This window comes from Monodon monoceros, unplaced genomic scaffold, assembly GCF_005190385.1.
Source record: "Monodon monoceros isolate NGI ecotype Baffin Bay Population unplaced genomic scaffold, NGI_Narwhal_1 Super_Scaffold_6, whole genome shotgun sequence".
NCBI lineage: Eukaryota > Metazoa > Chordata > Mammalia > Artiodactyla > Monodontidae > Monodon > Monodon monoceros.
The window spans coordinates 3,357,069-3,377,341 of NW_021703783.1; the positions used below are offsets into that span (position 1 = coordinate 3,357,069).

At 61.5% G+C, this 20,273-nt stretch overlaps 1 protein-coding gene across 6 annotated transcripts in view; it reads right to left on the reverse strand.

Moving 5' to 3' along the window:
• Window positions 1-3,683: 3,683 nt before the first annotated feature.
• TSPAN11 (tetraspanin 11) overlaps window positions 3,684-20,273 on the reverse strand; it is a 65,623-nt gene continuing 49,033 nt past the window's right edge. For all 6 annotated transcript variants that reach the window (XM_029204753.1, XM_029204752.1, XM_029204750.1 and 3 more), the window contains 5 exons: window positions 15,823-15,897; window positions 14,665-14,769; window positions 11,893-12,051; window positions 11,478-11,564; window positions 3,684-5,620 (listed from right to left, as the gene is read on the reverse strand). In XM_029204753.1, coding sequence (XP_029060586.1) covers window positions 5,561-5,620; window positions 11,478-11,564; window positions 11,893-12,051; window positions 14,665-14,769; window positions 15,823-15,897 — 486 coding nt within the window. In that variant the 3' untranslated portion in view covers window positions 3,684-5,560. The remainder of the gene's footprint in view (window positions 5,621-11,477; window positions 11,565-11,892; window positions 12,052-14,664; window positions 14,770-15,822; window positions 15,898-20,273) is intronic.

Consider the following 20,273-nt stretch of genomic DNA (forward strand, 5'->3'; position numbering starts at 1 on the left):
AGCCCACAGCAAGGACCTCTCCCCACCTCCTCGGGCCCAGGCTACAGATCTGCTGGGTGGGGAGGGGCCTCAGGGGTCAGGGGCCTGTCCCGGCAGCCTGGCCGCACGAGAGGCCAGCTCCCACCTCAGTGTCTGCTACCCGCCACAGATGGCCAGTCCTGGGGTCCTGTAAGTGTGTGAGGGCGGGGCCAGGAACAAGTTATCAGAGGCCCCCAGTGGGGCGGGGCTGTCAGCTTTAGGTACAGCCTCTCCCCGGTCCCTGCGAGGTTCCTGGGGTTCGTGTGGGCCTGGCGTCTCTCCCAGGACTGAGGGGACCTCACCGTGTGACTTAGTCTGGGCCGCACCCGCTGAGGGTGGCCCTGGGACGGCCTTGAGAGGGCAGGAAGCACCCATCAGCAAGAGATGGTCGGCGGGGATGGAGGGTGGCATTGGAGCCACGAGAGCCCTGATCTGCCGGCCAGCTGCAGCGGGAGGCTCCCAGCTCCCTCAGCTGGGGTTCTGGCTTGTGGGTTTTCCTCTGCTGTCATCGTCACAGTGACAAGGAACAGGAGAGGGGTGGGTGGACGGGCTGGGCGGGAAGGAAGGGTAGGTACAGCACGGGGTCTCCCTGAGCCCCTCCACACGAGATCTGCCCCCCTCCTCAGGGGGAGGCCAGGCTGGCACGAATTGTGCTGAGCACCCACCTTGGCACCCCTTCCCACGGCTGCTGTGCCCCGAAGCCCCCGGGGGTTCGCTGAGGACTGAGGAGTCTGAGGCGACCCTCTTGAAGGTCCAGTGGAGTGGGGTCCCTGGGAGCCTCCCCAGGGACAGTTACCGGGGGACCTTGGGGCCGAGGGCAGGTGACCCTCTGTCATCTGCTGAGGACCAACCAAGTCACAGGAGCGCGGGTGGCGCCGCTGCCCCTGCCCATCCTGCTCTTACTCCTCCTGCCCCAGCCCGTGGGTGCCCCACGGCGATGCCACCTGGCCCCTGTGCTGTCTGCTCCTGGAGCATCCCGGCCGCACTGTGAGCGCTGGGTTCCTTCCAGGTGTGCTGTGAGAGGCAGCTGCCCTGGCTGGGCAGGGGTCACAGCCTGTGAGCCGGTGGGTGAGTTTGAACTTTAAGCTAAGAGCAGTGGGCGCCCGCTGAGAGGCTTGAAGCCCGTGGGACCGGCTCAGCTCTGCCCTTGGGTGCCATGCCTCTGGCTACAGCGTGAGAATGAAGGGAGTTACCAGCGGGATGGGGGAACATCCAGGGCTTCCCTGGTGGCACAGTGGTTAGGAATCCGCCTGCCAATACAGGGGACACGGGTTTGAGCCCTGGTCCGGGAAGAACCCACATGCCGCGGAGCAACTAAGCCCGTGGGCCACAACTACTGAGTCTGCACCCTAGAGCCCGCGAGCCACAACTACTGAGCCCACGTGCTGCAACTACTGAGCCCACGTGCTGCAACTACTGAAGCCCGTGCTCCTAGAGTTCGTGCTCCACAACAAGAGAAGCCACTGCAATGAGAAGCCCACGCACTGCAACAAAGAGTAGCCCCCGCTCGCCGGAACTAGAGAAAACCCGCACGCAGCAACAAAGACACAACACAGCCAAAAATAAATAAATTAAAAAAAATAAATTAAAAAAAAGAGAAGACATCCAGCTTGTTCTGAACCAGAGTAGGTGCTTGGCAAGAAACTGGTCAAATCTGGGGCCTCAGGAGTCCCCAAACAAGAGGTGGGACCCCAAGGAAGAGCATCCCCCTGGCTGAAAACTGGAGTTGCAAGAGCGTGATCTGGGGGGCGGAGCTGGATGGAGTGTGGAGGGAGGATAGAGCTCGGGAGATGTGCGGGCTCAGTGGGCAAGCTTCCCCCCCTGCCCCGGGGGGCTTGTTATGCTCCGCTGGTCCAGTAGCAGCATTCAGCAAATCCACACATGTCAGATTAAGTCAATGTCATTTTGGACACAAACGTATCGGCATTGCAATGGTTCCTTCTTAAAGTGTTCGGCAAAGAGTGGAGCCTATTGATTTAGCCATCCTGTTTTCGCTGAGCGTAACGCAGCCATGGAGACAGACTAGTGTGTCTCCTTAAACTAACAAAAAGGATAACAACCCTCCACAGGGCGTGCCCGGGCCAGGCTCTCCGGTTGAAGCTGCTGCTGGGCTCTCCCTCTCGAGGCGCTTGGATGGTAGCTGGGGCACCCCTGAGCACTGCCCAGCTGCCCTCAGTGCCCCTTGATGCTGAGCAGAGTGGGGACTGGTGTAGCCAGGCCCCAGTGTGCTCTGTGGGTCTGGTGGGTAGAGCCTGCTACCACCCAGAGATTTTTCTTCGGGTGGCTGCAGAGCTCAGGGAACCAGCCTCGCCCAACGTCTGCAGCAAGGCTGATCCAGCGTGTGTACAGGTGAGGCCATCTCACTGGTCTATGGCCTCAGGAAGCTCCTGGTCTTTTGCCTCCCTCTCCCAGCACTGAATTCCTGCAGGGCCAACATAGTCTCAATAGATATCTTCTCTGGGTCAACAGACCCAGTTCCAAAGGACTCAGCCTTCTTACTTACTGGTTGGCAACTCAGGGAAAGCATGTGAAATTTGATCTGTGGTCCCCAACCTGGGGTTCCCTAAACACCAGATAAGGACTTTCAGGGACACTTACAGCTTTTGAAGGGTCTGGTGGAAACCGTTCCCACCTCGTGAAACGGCACCAATGGGACCATTAGCCCTCTTGGCTCCGGCTGGCCTGGCTGACGACAAAGTGCAAGGACAGAGTCTGGACCTTGCTGACGGACAGGGCTGGGTTCGTGCTTTACTGACCGCCCTCTTCACCCCCTGGCCTGACCCAGAGGCTCCCCCAGGCCCCCCTGCCGGCCGTCAGTCACTGCGTCACCATCTTCAGCCACTGCGTCATCTTCAGCCAGTGATGGATGCAGGGGGAGAGCGGGAGCGGGGCTTCCTGTGCCCCCACTGACAGCCTGTCCATTCTCAGCTGGGGGACAGAGGGAAGGAGGGCCCAGCTCGCGGCAGCCCACCCACCGCAGCCTGACAGCCTGGCCCTCGGAGCTGGCACGGAGCGGCAGGCGACGGGCCCGCCGGCGGGCACCGAGGTGGACAGCTTCGCAAAGGTTTTGTGCTGCCCACCCACCTGACCAGGGCCCCGCTGACTGCCAGCCTGTGTAGACAGCAGTGCCCACCACCCCTAGCGCTGCTTGTGTGCAGCGGGGAGGGACCTGCAGGTGTGCCGGCCCCCCGGGCACACTTGAGCGTTTGTGCGGACACACGTGCATACTCACGCTCACGGTGATGGTGCAGGTGAGCAGACATGCCGGCCCAACAAGACAGATGTGCTCAGACGTGCCTAGACCGGGTCCAGCCCCTGCCTGATACCCAGGCCATCGGAGGGCGGCCCCGTGGTTGTTCAGAGAATAATCTCGACCAAGATGCGGGCGTGATACAGGAGGAGGGCAGGGCTGTGGACTCCCCTGCAAGGTGGGCTCCCCCCGGGGACATCCCTGGTGGATGGAGGGCTCACACAGTGAACGGGACTGTCGGGTTCACACCAGCCGAGGGGCTCGCGCCCAGCCTGCAGACCCCCGCACCACCCCGTACCCCCGTCTTGGGGCCACCCAAGCCCAGCTGGCCCAGGTGCTCCCACGGACCCCAGCCCCGCCCACCTCAAGCAAGTTTTCTAGACAGAAGAGTGAATGAAGTAGAATGAGCGTGTCCTGTCACAAAAGACGAAGCATTTACTTCCTTCTGGCTTCACACTGGGCAACCTGGGGCCCCCAGCTTCTCTGAATTACGATGGAAGTCGCTTTGCTTTGGGGTGAAAAGTGCCCCCCCCCCCCGCATCTGGGGACGGGGACAAATGAACTGGTCCCCGTGGAGAAACGCCGCCACTCTGGAGTAAGGTGGCCCGGGGTCCCGGTACCGGCGGGAGAGTGTGACGTCAGCCTGGCCTCTAGCCCTGCAGAGAACTTGGGACTTATGGTTATTTTTTGATTATATGCACGAATCCCAGGAAGTTGGAGGGCAGCAAAGATAATCGCAGCACCATGGTTTTTGGCTTTGGTGCAATCTGGGATTGCTGGAAAGCTGGCCTCCCTTTTAATGAACTGGCATCGGTGACCCCAGGGCCCTCTAACAGCGCCTGGAGAATCCCAGGGCAGGAGAGGCGATCCGCCCTGGGGAGGCTGCTGTGCCCTCTGCTCGTGTGGGTAACCCCTGTGCGGGGAGTGTGAAGTTTTGGTACAGTTGGGGCTGTGTTGGGGACAGCAGTGACCCCCGAATGGGAAAGAAAACACCCTTCACCAGGGACTGAGCCGGGCCCGCAAGAGACTGGGGAGGCGACATGTGACCTTTCCTGGCCTTGGCCTCAGCATCACGGCGGTGGGAAGTAGGAGGGGAATCCAGGACCCTGGACACGAGGGCCGGCGTGGGGATCTCTGCCCACTCGTACCGGCCACGTGGAGGGGGATGGGCTATGGGGGTCTCATGAGTTGATGCGTGTTCTTTGGAAAACTACCAGCACCTGTGCTCTGCACTTCCTAGGATTTTCTTTCAGTTCTCCCTCCATATCTGGGAAAGTTCTTCCTGAAAATTCCCTGATCCACCCCCAGTATGACAAGCTAAGGAAAGGGCTATATTCTCTCTGGGAAGCAGTGGGACTCCTGCAGGCCATGTGGTGACGGCCCGGTGGTCTGGGAGTGTGGGCCCAGGAAAAGTAAGTTCCGGGCAGAGCATCCCCTCTGCTCAGAGCTGCACCTTCTCAGCGGCTCCAACTTTGCAGGGTCTGTGATTTGGTTTAATCAGGAAGGATTTTACTCCCACCATTAAAAGCTGAAGATGGTTTTAAAGAGTCTGGTGGAAACCGTTCCTGAGGGGCATATGGCTAGAGACGGGGCTTGGGGCCAAGGTCCCCCCAGGGGGACCTCTCCAGGGGAGGGGCCCAAGGCAGGACCCTGCTCCCGGCCCTGGCGGCTCCACCCTGCCTGCGCCGCCCAACCCCGGCCCTGCAGGAAGGAACCGGGCCACCCGACACTCCTTTCCAGGTGAGAAGGTGTGGTGGTGGGCAGAAGGCTGGGTCTTCTGGGGGCAGAGCCAACCCTACCTGCCCACCCGATGCATTTCCCGGGCCAGGGGGAGAAAAGCGCACCCAGCAGAGGCACGAGGAAGGATGCTGAGCACAGGTGGGAGGGTCACGGGGCCCAACGTAAGCATCGCAGAGGGGCCAAGCTTTCTAGCCCTGGTTCAGGGTTCAGGAGCAGGGAGGGGGCACAGCCTGAGCCCAGCCCCCTGCGGCTCTCAGGAGCCCATGCCTGGAGAGGCTCTGGCTGTGGTCTCCCAGCAGCCTCCGTCCCCGGCCTGGGGGTTCCGGTGGTGAGCCCACAGAAGTGCAGGGAGGGGGCTGAGGGTCCCCGGCCCGGGTTGGGGGCTGCAGGAGCCATGGTCTCAGGCACTTGTGGGTCCCAAGGGGCTGGGCACAGAGTGGGGGTTGTTTCCGGGAGCTTCCAGGCCAGCTGATGCTGACGTCGCAGGCCTGGCCGATGGGATTTGGGCCCCTGAACTTGCGAGGGGCAGTGGGACGGGGACAAGGTTGGCCGTTAGTATAAATGCAGCTGGACCCTCCGGTGCAAACAGCAGGTGAGAATCATTCCGCAGATCTGCCGGGTGGAAAGAGCAGAGGGACAGAGCAATCAGAGCCCGCCAGTGTGCCGGCCAAGGGTGCCCTGGAGCTGGGCTTCCCACCCCAAGTGCCCCCTGGGGACCTGATCAGGGGCCTGGGACTCTGCATTTCTAACAAGCTCCCACGTGATGCTGGGGGTGGAGGTGGGGACCACTTTGAGAACCACACACAAGAGCGGTATTTCTCACACTTGAATGGTCACGGATCCCCGGGGACCTTGTTAGCTGCAGACTGCAATTCTGTGGCCTGGGTGAGGGCCTGCACGTGAACCAGCTTCCTGTCCACACGGCGGCTCTGTGGTCCCAGATCTTCTCTGGAGATGGCCTGGTTTTATTAGATTCCGAACGGTGACACCGCCACTCCCTCGTTGCTGGCTGAAGCCGTCTTTCCTGAGGAAAGTCTGTCTACATCTTGATGCTCTCAGATACCAGAGAAAAACAAGGCCCCGGAGTCGATTCTCTGGCTGACGTGCAGGAGGGGAAACTGAAGCCCTCAGTGGAGCGCCCAGGACCGTCACCAGCTCATCTTGTAAATCAGCTCGGGACACGGCACCAGCCCCAGGCCCGGGGAGCCTGCCTGCCAGCCCCTCTGTCCCATCTCCGAGCTGCCCGGAACCGGGCAGTGCTGGGCAGTCGCCTCCCACGTCTCGCTTGCCCATCTCTAAACGCAGAAGATGAGGACCTTTGCTCCCCAACCTGTTCTTTGTTTGCTTCTTCCTCTTCCTCTCCTCCCTCACGCGCGAGGATGCACTGAGAGCGCGGAGGTGAGGCCGTGTCAGACCAAGGAGGCCCAGGGCTGGGACGGTGGCCCTGATGAAGATGGCGCCGCTGGCTTCCGGCTCCTGGTCCGCAGGAGGGGACACTGGGAGGGCAGCCCATGACTGTGCCGTGGACAGGGGTCCAGGTGGGTTTCCCAATTATAGGAAGCAGTACCCCACCTTTCCCCGCGGCTGCTGCTGACCTCATCTTTCCAGGGTACCTCCGGCTGCACGCGGAGGAGGACAGGCTCATGAGGACGACGTGGGGCTGGCAGACCCTAGTTTCTCTTTGAGAGACTCAAGGAGGGAGCAGAGGTCGAGCCCTTCTGTGCCCCCTTCCTCCCTCCCCTCCGTCCCCCTGCGGGAGTTTCACCCCCTGGGAACACAGCTTTCAGACTTGGTGCTAAGAGCAGCGCTAATCCACCTCTGGGATTCAGAGCCATGGGCTCAAAGGTGGCTTAAGAGGTTATCTCATCTCCCGCTGGCTTTAAGTGGGTGGCGGTCACAGTCATTCCAGCCAGGTGGCGTGCAGGCCCTCTGCCCTGTCCCACCTCATGGTTTGATGACTTGTCCTGGGGGATCATCTTGTCAGGGGGAGGCCAGATGGGGGCAGCTGGACCAGCACAGACGCGTGGCTGCGTCCCCTACGGCACACCTCTCACGCCGGGGAGGGCCCGGAGGGCTGAGCGTCCAGCATGCGCACTCCGTACATGACATGTGTCCCCAGGGTGCCCCCGGGGAAGGCACGGCGAGGTGGACGTCAGCGCGTGTCCAAACACACACACACACACACCCCAGCCTGATGCATGCAGAGGGGCAGACGATGTGCTCATCGACACGTGGGCACATGTACACACACGTGTATACAAACACACACGTGCACACACACCACTTTGATGCATGCAGAGGGGCCGAGGATGTGCACACACATTCACGCACGCACGCACGCACGCGCACACACACCACCCTGATGCGTGCAGATGGGGAACGGGCCCAAACTATCCAGTCCCTGAGGGACCCCCCAGTGTCCCGTTCCTGACAGAGGACATGGGGGACTCAGCACAGACGGCTGTGAGCAGGGAACACACAGGCCAAGGGGGCTGCAGGAGCAGGAGATGGCAGAGGGTGGGCTGGACAGGCTGCTGGGCTCAGCCTGTGTGGGGCACGGGTGAGAGGTGCCCTCTCCTGGCAGCCTGCCTGGAGGCAGTGTTTGCCGCGTGCAGGCTTTTTAACACGGAGGCCGGCATGCTTTTAGCCTCTTGTGAGGTTTTTGGGACGGCAGCCGGCTGTCATTACAAGCATCAAGAATGGGCCAGGGAGGTCCAAGAAGCCTTTCCAATAAGATCTTTCAGTTCCCCTTTAAATGACCTACAGACCCCAATCTCGCTGTCCTGTAGGTTTCTGGGCTCAGGTTTCCATCCTACGTTGTGGGAATATCAGGGTGGGAGTGGGTTAGCTTCTATCTGGGGCTCTGTGACCTTGGGTTCAGTCATGACCTCTGAGCCCCAAGTTCCCCTCTATCAATAGGAAAACATCCAGACCGTTCACAGGTCCTTTTCTTTGAAACTCAGTATAAGACCAACACCACGGCACCCAGCCCCTTCTGCACCCTGAGCCTGTGAGAGGCTCCCCAGGGCCCTCAGGACAAACCTCCCCCACCCCCCAGCCAGCCAGGGCTTTGCACATGTAGTCCCCTCACCCTGGCATGCTTCCCCCTTCTGCTTCTGTCAAACTCCTTCAAGGCTTAATTATATATCACTTCCTCCAGGAAGCCTTCCCTGACTGCCCATGATGGTTCAGGCCTCCTATGTGCTCCCCAAACCCCAGGGCTCACACTGTGACTGTGCGTGGCTCCTGTGTTCTGTGTGTCTCCTCCCCTTGAGGGAGAGCCCCTAGGAGAGGGGACCACATGCTGCTGGCTGGTGTGGCCTGGCACTGGGCAGGGCGCCTGGCACACAGCAGTTCCCGTTACAAAGCTGACAAAGAGTGCTCGCCCTCCCCCTCCTCTGCCCACCCTGCCCCTGAGAGGGAGGCTCCCGGATTCTGTGTGTGAAGAGGATGGTCGGAAAAGGGGCTGAGCCACTATGTCCTTTTTAGATAGAAGCTTCCTGGCCAGAATACGCTGACAATTAGCTTCCAAAGTGACCTCAGCGTGGACAGCCTCCAAAGCGCACCCACAGAAGGGGACGTGAGGGTGCAGCTGGGTCCTGGCCTGGTGCCCCAGATGTACGTGAATAGGTGGGGCCGTGTTCTCAGCCCCGAGCACACACATGAATCACCTGGAGGGATTTAAAAAACACCAGTGCGCAGGTCTCACCCCAGACCAACAGTCAGGATGTGTGGGGATGGGGCCTGAGCAGTGGTAGTTTTTAAACCTGATTCTACTGCGTGTCCAGGGTTGACACACCCGCCTAGAGAATCTTCGAGTTTTTCCCGGACTACAAGCGTACGATTTGGGGCACCTTGTGGGTCTGGAAATCCAGTGTATGGAGTCACACAAGACGGGAGGGTGGAGGGGTCCTGCCAGCTCTTGCTGAAAGCGACAGGTGCACAGCCTGGCAGGTGCGGGACCTCTGTCCTTCAGTGTCCCCACCAGCCCCCAACCGCTGTCCCAACCTACAGCCAGGAGCGCTTTGCACTCTTCAGGGACGCTGCTGGCTGGCTCCAGTTCTTTGAAAGTTCTCCAGTCGGGCTCCCTGTAAATTCCCCTTCCTGTTTCTGTCTGTCCTCCGGCCCCTGCCCCGCCCTCAGGACTGTCTCTGGGGTTAAGGACCGAGAGGGTGCAGTCCTGTCCCCCAGCTCCCACTGCTGACTTCCAGGCCCCCAGGGCTCCTTCTCACGTTTCTCCTCCTGGCTGCAAGCTGGACCCACCAGGGAGCTTTGCAAGCACACAGCTGCCCGGCTGCCAGCCCCAGATGGCGTTATTTAATTGTTCTGGGGGTGCAGCCCAGGCCCGGGGCGTTTTAAAGCTTGCCAGGTGACCTCAACGTGCAGCCCTCAGAGGCTCCAGGAGGCCCGTCCCTCTCTCGCATCCTGGCCATCCAGCCTGCCAGCATCTCTGCAGGCAGACCAGTGCCTGCCTGGTCCATGCGCCCTGGAGGCACACGCGACGTCTGGCTGGAATCAGGTTTGCTACGTTCGTCGTTTGTCGTTGCTTCCTGCTTGGTCTTCAGAGTATTCGTGAGACATCTACCTAACGTCCCAAGAAGCGGCAGCACCTCCGTCTCACTGAGGCGGCAGCCTTCCCAGAAAGTCGGAAAATCGTGGGGGGCAAAATGCTTCCTGAGGGCTCTCACGCCAGGCTCATCTCCCGACTCCTCCGTCGGATCAGCTCTGGCTTCATGTTGAATAACGGCTCCTGTGCAAGACTTCCGGGATGAGAGGTCGCTGCTGCTTAAAACAGGCTTGCAGACATCAGACGCCTCCATTTCACAGGTAAAGAAACTGAGGCTCAGGAGGGAGGGTGGCTCCCCCAGGTCACACAGAAGCGGGGGCTCCGTCTACCACGGGGGCCCTCTGACTCCAGGCAAGACTTCCCCCTGTTCCTGAGGACAGGGGGGCATGACATCTTGGCCTTGTATCTCCAGGGCCTGGGGGGGGTCTCCGAAGCGCCAGGCTGGGCGGGTGTGGGGAAGGTGCTAGGTGCCTGGTGGAGGATGGCAGCCCGGGGGGCTGGCCTGGTTTGAGCCCCTCCGCGAGGCTGGATGGTAGCTCCAGAGCCAGCCGGCAGGGGGCGCTGGAGCCCCGAGGCTCGGCCGCCGCAGCGGAACGGACGGAGGAAATGGGCCAGGGATGGGGACCCAGCGGTGGCCCGGTGACACTCTCTCCCGGGCATGAGCACAGTCCCGCAGGGCGCTGTGGAGGATGAACCGCCCTTGGTGGGGATCAACGGGGGACTGCGGGCACCTGCCCTCGACCTGGTGACCCGGCCTCCTCAGCGTTACTCCTACAGCTGGACATGTCCCACCCTGACCTCAGGCTCAGCGGTCAGCCCGCTCCCTGCCCTTGGCCTCACTGCTTCATCTTCAGCTTCACGCTTTTGAGAACAGAGGTCAGGAGGAAACGGACGGAGAGTGCGGCCCTGGTCCGGTCAGCGTCCGCAGAGCACGCCCCCAACACCTGAAGTCGGCAACAGGTGTCCGGGAAGCTCGGCAGAGTAGGAGCCGCAGTGCAGAGCATCCCTCCCCCGGCTCCGGCTTGCGGCCCCCCGGGGGTCAGCGCACCGAGCGGAAGGCCTGCCTGGGCGGTGCGAAAGGGCCGTGTGAGTGCCCCCCACCTGCCGCCCCCGGCTCGCTGCGCCTGCACCTGAGTGCGGGTGAGGGGGGCAGGAGACAACTCGGCTCTTTTGAGAGACGCTGTGCCCACGTAGAAACGATGAAACGGTGGTGGGTACCATTTTCTGAGTGTCTGCTGTCTGCTCAGCGATGAGCTGAGTGATGTATGTGCACGATGCCCATCCCCTCTAGTCACCCATCAGCTCCTTTTTACAAATGAGGAACGGAGGCTGCGCCCGCAACTAGACTCCTGGGTGGTGACCGGGGGAGGGGTGTGGAGTGGTGAAACGGAGCAAAAGGCATCGCTCATCCTCAGAGCACAGAGCTGGGTGTACATACCTCCAGGGGCACGCACACGTGCATCACACACACGCGCACACACAAAGGAATGAGCGCGTGTCCATGCATGAGAATATACACATATGCACAGCCCGCCTAAACACATATGTGCATCCGGCCCCGACCACGTACACCCAGGTGCATGCAGACACACCCATGGACCCACTCAGACCACAGCAGGCTGTGCACACACACCCCCGCGTGCACACACAGAGTGCATGCACATACCTGAGCCCACACCACTCCTCCCAGGCCTCTGTGCCTGACAAGTTCAAGGTGGCCCCAAGGCCCAGGTATTTTCCTTCATGTTTTCTTGGCTGCAGAGGGAAGAGGAGGGGATGGGGGAGGAGGGGGCAGGCAGGGCAAGGGTGGGCAGAGGGCCAGGATCTGCAACCTCAGCTAGCGAGAGAGGGCCTAGAGTTCCAGACACTGCCCCCCGCACCCGAATCCCTGCTCCAGCTCACCTGCAGGCAGGCCACCCCGATGCCCACCGCCCCCATGAGCAGCAGGTGGTCGGCCAGGAACTGCTCCAGCTTGGTGATGCAGCCTCCCTGGAAGGTAGTAAGGCAGGTCACACACCCCTTGGCCCAGAAGTGTGTGAGGATGGGGAGGGAGGGCTGGCTGGGGGGCTACGCCCACCCAGCTCAGGGAGGCCAGACACTTAAAGGGCCGGGTCCAGCCTTTCAAGTGCCCGTGGGCTTCTCAGGTGGCCCAGGGGCGTGCCACGATGTCCCCGAATCTCCCAGGAGCGGCTGCCACCCCCAGGCTTCGTGGAGACCTTGGAAGGCCCACCACCGTGTCGTGGCAAGTATGATCTCCACCCGGCCCATCTCGAGCCTTTCCGGGCCGCCTGCCTGCCCCGGCAGGACGGGCACTTACCTCCACCTTGTAGATGTTGGAGGGGTGTGCCCGCCGGCCACAGCGCGCCACCACGGTCTTGCAGCAGCTGTCGGGCACCCGGCGGCCCTCGGCCTCTGGAGACAGGATGTACGTGCTGTGTTGCCAGTCGGCCGAGCTGTTGCTTCCGCAGCACCTGAACTGGAGTGAGAGACGGGGCTGGAGGTGAGGACCCGCCGGGGGGGGGGGGCGGGGGCCCTCCAGCCCCTCGCTTACGGGGCCGCAGGACAGTCTTCAGATCTTAATCCAATCCCTCTTTGCTTCCGAGATTTCTTCCCTTCCCCCCTTTTGAGCGGGAGGCTGGCTCTGCGGGGCCCTTCTCTTCGGGCGGGTGGAGAGCCGGTGGCAGGAACACCGATCACCACCTTTACTGTTCACCCACGTCCTTTAAGGAGATTGCGCTGGGTGTCCCTGGGGCGGGGAACGTCTGGGAGAAGATGTGGGGAGATGGATGCCAGCAGGTCCCCCAGGGAGTGGGGCTGTGTACCACTGCATGCAGGCCGAGGGCAGCACCAAACCACCAGGGGGTGCTTTCCTGGTCATCCAGGGAGGTAGGACACCCCCCCACCGGCACAGGGTCGCAGCCTTCCCAGAGGCTCAGATGCCCCCCATCCAGGCCTCGAAGCCTCAGATCCCCTAGACCTGCAGGACACAGAGGTGTCCCAGAGGCCACACACAGCCAGCTCAGTGCCGAGCAGAGGGGCCGGCGTGAGTGCTGAACAAGACCAGGGTCTTCAACACGGCTCTGGGGCGTGGGGAGCACCAGCCCGGGCCTCAGGGGAGCCGGACAGCTGGACACGGTTTATTTCCTGCACCCCGAGTTAGGGGACTGAGACTCAAGTCCCTGTAGGGGCCACGGAACACGGCTGTTGTGAGGCTGTCTGGTGTGTGGGGTGGAGGTACATTTAGCCCAGTTAACAAGCATTTACTAGGCACCTGCTGTGTGCCAAGAGTGAAGCTAGGCCCTGGGCCTGAACTGGAGTAAGAAGCTCCTGGCTTTCCCAAGCTTGTCACTGACTATCGCTTAGTCGGAGGGACAGAGGTGCTCACGTGGGCAAAGGGCCAAGGAGGCCCCGCAGGGCAGCAGTGGAGCCCGAGGACCAGGCGGAAGGGAACAGCACGGACAGCAGGGAACAGCATGGCGTGTGCTGGGAATCCCGCGGGACTGTCCTCGTGTGCCGCCTGCACAGGTCGCTTAGCCCCCCGGCTTCAGTTTTGCCCCCGGTAACATGGGGATGGCCAGGTACCTCCACGAGGGCTGCTGTGAGGCCTGAAAGCAGCGGGTCACGTAAAGCACTTGGCCACGAGCCCAGTGCAGAGGAGGCAGTTAGCGAGGGGCCCCCTGTGGTCACCGTACGTGCGTGAACACAGGCCCGTGGTGCGGCCCGGAGCCCAGACGCTGCCTCTCAGGGTTCAGTGTCCTTAGGCCCAAGATGCAGGCCGGGCCCAGTGTCCCTCAGGTCCCTGTGAGGGTGTTCTAGGTGTTCCTGGCATGTGCGGGAACCCGAGTCCATGTGCTCTGGTGCCCGCGGGGCAGCACTGCAGAGCTGGCTCCCTCCGCTTAGACTGTGCCCTCCTGTCCTCTCCCCCCGGCAAGCCCAGCTGGCCTCCCCGGCCCCGCTCTTCATGTCAGGGTCCCCCAGCCTCACCTGGACCGCGGTGGCCTGTGGAGTGTCGGGCTTCCTGAGAGAGGCCCCAGGGCAGCGACCCAGCACACTTCCTATGTGGGAGGCCTGCCAAGTGCAGACGGAGCTGGACGGGGCTGCCCAGCCGGGTGTGTGTGCACCTTGGGGACAGGGCTGCCCTTCGCCACTACATTGGAGGACAAGAGAGCCCCTGGGAGCTGGGCCAGTCTTGGGGAAACGGGGCAGGTGCCTCCCCCTACTGAACTAAGTAAGACACAGCCAGAGCTCAGGGTCCCCCAGCCTCTTCCCCCTCTACTTGCCTGGGGTCCCGGCAAAAAGGCCACGGCCCCAGGCCCAGGGTGGGACTGCGGACGCAGGATGGCACAGAGCCCACAGGGTGAGGGTGGCATGGGTGGCAGGGAGCAGGGGCACCAGGGCAGGCAGGGAGCATTGTCTCAAATTCTCCAACACGAAACCCCCAAGATTCCAAGCTGCACCATCCAACAGAGTTTTCTGGAACGTGGAAATGCCCTGTACCTGTGCTGTCCACCTTGGTGGCCACTAGACACGTGTGGCCACCGGGCAGTGAGATGTGGTGAGTGTGACCGAGGGCCTGAGGTTTACGTTTAGGTGTAAGGAGCCACGTGTGGCCAGTGGCTGCCGTATCGGTCTGAGGTCCACTTGCCCCCCCCCCAACCTCTGGCAGGACTGTGGGCCTCACTGCGGGGATCTGTTGAGCCTCTTCTTGGAAAGGAGAGACCGCTTTTCTGTGCCCCTAGTTCTGCCCGATGGCTTGCAACTGGGAAATTCTTACAGCGGCTCTGCTGAGATACCTCTGCCTGTCACAGTTCACTCTTCTGGGGCCTCAGCCGAATCCTGGTACCGCCAGCTTCCTGCCCACCAGGCACCCAGAGGGGAGGGCAGAAGAGGAGGAAAGAAGGAACCAGGATTCAGGAAGTACTTTCATGGTGGGAGGGACTTCTACCTATGGGCGTAGTTAATGCTCCCACGCCCTATGAGGCTCAGAGAAGCTGAGTGACCCACCCAGGGTCACACAGACGGGAAGGGACAGAGTCAGGATGGGAACCCATGTCTGCGTGGCCTTCAGGCCCGCAGGGCAGGTGCTTACGTCCTGCTGTAGACGGTCTACGGAGGCTGTGATCTCCGCAGCGCCGGGCTGCCTGTAGTTCTGGGCCAGGGTCCGGGTCAAGTGCTGCTTCAGCTCCTCGCCCAGCTGAGGAGGGTGGAGAGGAAAGGTACGTCAGCAGAACCACCCACGGACCCGCCCCCACTACTCTAGAGCTCCTTGAACTTGAATGTTGCTATGGCCGAGGTCTCCCACACAGTGAACTGGGATCCCGGGTGGGAGGCGGGGTCCCTAGAGATGGTGCTGCGAAGGCTGGGGACCTGCGTTAGGTGGAGTGTGATGGGCTGAGCTGGGAGACAGGTGGGGCCCCAGAGCTCAAGGCTGGTGGGGGCACGGGTGAGGCTAGGCACTGGGTGCCTTTAAATACAGTCGTCCCTCGGTACCTGGGGGGTGGTTCCAGGACTAGCACTGATCTTCTGCGGATGCTCAAGTCCCTTGTATATAATAAGATGGCGCAGTATTTGCATATAACCCATGCGCATCCTTCCGTATTCTTTAAGTCACTTCTAGATTACTGATAACACCTAATGCAATGTAAACGCTGCGTAAATAGTTGTAAATACAGTGTAAATGTTACGTAAATAGTTGTGCACGGTGCTTTCACTGCCGTGGGCCAGGGTTCAATGCCTGGTCGGGCGGGGAACTAAGATCCCGCAAGCCATGCAGCACAGCCCCCCCCCCCCCCCCCCCGCCCCCCCCCCCCCAAAAAAAGTTGTGCACTGGCAGATTCAAGTTTTTCCTTTTAGAACTTTCTGGAATTTTTTTCCAAATATGTTTGATCTATGATTGGTTGAATCTGTGCACCCGGAACCCCTGAATATGGAGGGCTGTATCTGTTGATTTTCATTTTGAGGTGATATTAAAAATATTTACAATCGTTATCTTGAGGACATCCATCAGTCGTATGGGCGCTGGCGTGAAAGGACAGTGCAGTCATCTGTCTCTACCAGCCGAATATTACCCTTGAGTCACTGAGCACCCAGTGGGAGGGGACCTGACCGTGGCATCCTTGGCCAAGGCAGGCGGGCGAGGCCCAGGACCACCTGCATGTCGCTGCCTCCCCAGTCCCATGCACCCCTCCCCGTGCTGTCCCTCCTGGGGGAGCCGACGGGGAAAGTACGAGGAGGACGCTTCACTCACCCTCTGGTAGTACACGTGGGCCAGGACCCCCGCCACCAGCTCAACAAGGAAGATCACCAGCAACAGGCAGAAATACTAGGAGCGAGGAGAGAAGGTGGGCATGGCCGGGTCAAGCCTGGACAGGCAGCCGGCCCTTCAGGACCTCTGACAAATGCTTCCCCAAAGCTGAGGGGGGCTCCCATCACTCACAGCTTCTTTCTCCTCTTCCCAGCAGCCCTGGACGGGGGTCCGGACACCCGCCTCTCCCGGCTGCTGGCCTGGAGTTCCCCCCTCCACCCTTCATGCACCGGTCTGCTGTCAGTTCATTAATCCGTCCACCCACCCAATGTTTATTAAACACCTACTGTATGCCAGGTATAGTTAAGTAAGGCAATTATTGGCCTCAGTTATTGGTGGAGGGGACAGATAAATAAGTGCCTACAACGTTGTGTTATAAATGCTATTATGGGGCAGACCCTAGAAACTATAGGAGGCCCCAGGTTGGGGAGGGCAGTCAGAGAGGGCTTCCTGGAGGAGGTGGCACCTGAGTGACATCTCTAAGGATGAGATGCCAGGTGAAGGAAGTGGGAAGCACATGCCAGGTGGAGGGGAGAGCGTGGGAAGCCTGGAGGGTGCAGAGAGCTCCGGGGGTGGGGGGGCTGCAGTTCAGGGAGTGGGGAGAGCCGGTGAGGCTTAGCCTGTGTTGATGCTGGCTGGGCAGCTGCAGCCAAGGCTGGGGAACAGCAAAGCACAGATCCTGGGAAAGGCACAGCCCTTCAAAGCCCTGCAGGGGCTCTAAATTCCCCTCACCACCGCTCCGCACATGTGTCACAGCCCTGCTGGCTGGCTTCCAGGCTGTGCACCCGGCTGTGACCGGCAGGAGGATGGGCCTGCATCCCTCTCCCACTCCCGCCTGGTGTCACTGCTTGGTCCTGGGGTGCTCTTACAGGAGCCAAGGCGTCGGAAGTGCATGCCAGGACCACGTGGCTGGGAGGGGACAGGGAGAGGGAGCTGAGGGAGGATGGAGATGAGGGCGGGGGAGAGGAAGAAGGGGAGGAAGAGGAGGGAGGTACTGTTGGCTGCAAGCAGGCCCTCTGGGGCCGCTCGGCCCCTCCCCCTGAGCACTGGCTGGTGCCGCCTCCTTCCCCCCAGGGCCGCCCACCTGGCTGGCCACGCCAGGGCCGCAGCCCCTGGTCACTGGATCACTGGGTTCCAGGGAAGGCTCAGCCTGGGGGCGAGCTCTGAAACTTCAGGGCCTATCAGGTAGGGAAAGGAAGGAGGGCAGGAGGGGATACAGATGGAAGGAGACAGTGGCAGGGCGGGGATTGTGGGGCCAGTTCCGAGGGATGCCTGTCCATGGGTCTGCAGGCTTGGCCTGGACACCTCCCAGCCCACGGGGGAGCTGGCACAGAGAAGGAACTTTCCACCCAAGAGCCAGGCTTCCTTTCAAGTTAAGTGAATCCCGTGCCCGCCCCCATCTTACTGGGCCCCATCCCTCCCAGCATCAGAGCTGCCAGTGGTGGGGAAGCGGGGATGTGGGGAAGTATTCCCAGTCTCTGCAGGAGTGGAGACCGCTGGCCCTAATCACCTGGGCCTGAGGCAAGAGCACAGTGGAGGTCCGTGGTCCCCTTCCCTCCAAGCCCAGGCTCAGCGCTGCACCAGGAGAGCCTGCGTGCCCGAGCTCTGTCCGCCCCCAACCAGGGGCACATGCCCGGTCTGCAGCTCCTCTGACACGGCGGCCCCTCCACTTCCCCTGCCCGCCCGGCACCGAGGCCGCTCTCCTCCCTACGTGCAGTGACCGCCAGTTGCTCCCCTGGCTTCCTGGGTGCGCGCCGCACGCCCACGCCGGCCGCGCCGGGGGAGGGCAGCGGGGGCCGAGGCTCCTCTCCATCACCCCTCTAGCTGCGGGTCACGTGGGAGGGTGGTCCTGGAGACGTGGCAGTGTCGCGCTGCTCCGGGGACGTTGCTGCCACAGGTGCTGTCGAAGCCAGGCTGGGGAAGAGGGTGGATGGGAACGGAGGGCGACCCAGCCACATCCTGACATGATGGCAGGCTAAATGAATACCTGCCAGCCCCTCAAAACTGTTCTGACTCGTCAGCAGGCATCAAACAGATTACCCGACCTGCCGGAGGCGTCAGGAGGGGAAGGGCGGTCTCGAGAGGCTGTGACGCCCCCTCCCACCCAGGAGCTCCGGCCGGCCGTAAAGATGCCTCTGTGAGGGGGGTCAGGGCTAAGCTGGGCTCCGCAGGACGGAGGGCGGGTGCCAGGGACAGGACGGCTGGGTGATCGGTGGGCACAGGCACTGGTTCCAGGCAGTAGCTCCAGCGGCAGGAGGGCTGCAGGTGTGTGACTCACCTGCGCGTGGGAGGCCCTGAATCATAGCTCGGGGTGACAGTCCCCACTCCCTGGGATCCTGCCGCACCGGGATCCTGGAGGCATGGCTTCTGGAGCTGGCCGGCTGGAGCCTGGGCACCGGGGCCGGGCTGGAGGGCTCTGCCATGGGGCGCCCTGAGCTCTGACACGCCTTGCCTCTGCCCTCCGCCTTGCCCTCCACCAAGCCTCCCCTGACGCCCCGGGTCCAGCCAAATCATCTCCCCCCACGGTGCAGGGGGCTGTCTGAATGCAGGCCCAGCCCCCCACCTCCGCGCCTCTGCCCTGTCCCCCTGCCTGGAGTTCCACACGCAGCTCAGCCACGGCCTCCACGAGCCCGCCCTCAGGTCCCAGCCACATGCCTGCAGCGCTTCATCCGCCTCGTGTCCCGACAAGAACTCCAGCTCTTCTCCTTCTCCCCTGGGCTAGACCCGGGGCCCACCCTGCCTGCCTTCCGCCCCTCATCCGCAGCCCCGGGCGTGGGCGTGGCCTCCGCGGGGTGAGGGACGTAACTCCACCCACTGCTCCCAGGAGCCTGCTTCTGGTGCTACTGTGCTCTCTCTCCAGGATGACCATGCGCTTCTGGGGAACAGGCACCCTGTCTCAGGATCCTCCGGCTCTTCCGCAGGGCCTGGTGCCCCGCTGGGTCTAGATGCTCGGACAGCAGCCCTGGATTAAGGTCTGCAAGTGCGCTTCTTACTAAGCGCGCCTGTGAGACGGGGGACTGGCCGGAGCTCACAGCCCACGCCTGGGGGCAGCAGCTTAATCCTTTGCTGATCCGTGGGTGGTGCGGAATTGTTACTTCCATTTAATTTATACCAGTGGTTCTCCGCCTGGCACGATTTTGACCCCAGGGCACGCCTGGCAATGTCTGGAGCCATTTTTTGTTGTCGTAAGTCGGGGAAGGAGTGCTACCGGCACCTAGTGGGTGCAGGCCGGGGGGACACGGCCAAGCCTCCCACCGTCACAGGGCAGGCCCCGTGGCAAAGACGATCTGGCCTAACTGTCAAGGCCAGTGCCAAGGCCGCCGAGAAACTCTGACACATTTACCTTCAGGCTCTAAGGCGGATGCTGGGGCTTGATTTGCATATGTGCCCGTATGCACTATTGGAGACATGACAGAAAAGATCTCAGGAAGGTTCTGTGGTTCCTGAGAAGCCTGAAACAACACGGACAGAAGCAGGTGAGGGGTTTTACCCTGTACCTGCCTTGGAGGGCAACTTTGGGGCAGGAAGTTGCTCACCCCGACTCAAGGAAGGATCAGGGAGGCCTACGAGGCTTCAGCTGTGGGCACGCTAGCACCCGGGGTGCAGAGAGAAAGCTGCTAGCCTGGCTGTGCCCTGGGGTCCCTGGGCGGGTCCCTGGGCAGGTCCCTGGGCAGAGGTGGGCTGTTGAAGTCTGTAGATAACGGTTGATTCTGGGAAGGCTGAAGAGGTTCTGGAGCTACAGTCCACCCCCTTTAAACTCGGTCTGGTGTGGGTTTGGAATTATTGAACAAAAGTCAATAAAAAGTTCTCAGATCCCCTGTGAGTAATTTGGAGAAATCATGTTTCAGTATAAGTCTGGACGTACTGGACCCTGAGCCCACCATTCCCAAGAGATCACCAGAATTCCTGGCCTGTGGCTTAGCAGGTGATAACCCAACTCAGGGGGTGCTGCCTTCTCAGGAACAGAGGAAAGGCAGGTCTTCTACAAGTGGGAGCAGTGGACAGCATCCCTTCCACCGAAATACTCCCGAAAGCCCCAAATCAGCCCTCCTGGGCAGAATCAGTGCCTTATCCACCTGGGTGCTCCCTGCATGGCCCTCCTCGTCACAGTGCTCTGCAGGCGCCAGCATCACACACGTGTGTGAAGAGGCTACAGCCAGGCCGAGGCCACGTGGCCGGCACATGGTTGAGTCTGGAACTGAACCCAGGGATTCTGGCTGCAGAGCTGTGTGCCCACACGCTGGATCAGCCTGATGGCTGATGGGTGGGCTGGCTGAGCTCACAGCATGGCTGGGGGGCAGGGTTAGGTGGATGCCGGGTGTCAGGTGGGGACAAGAGACAGAGGGGAAACCCAGGCCCAAGAGGGTCTCTCTCCGGCCCCCGTGCAGCCTCCA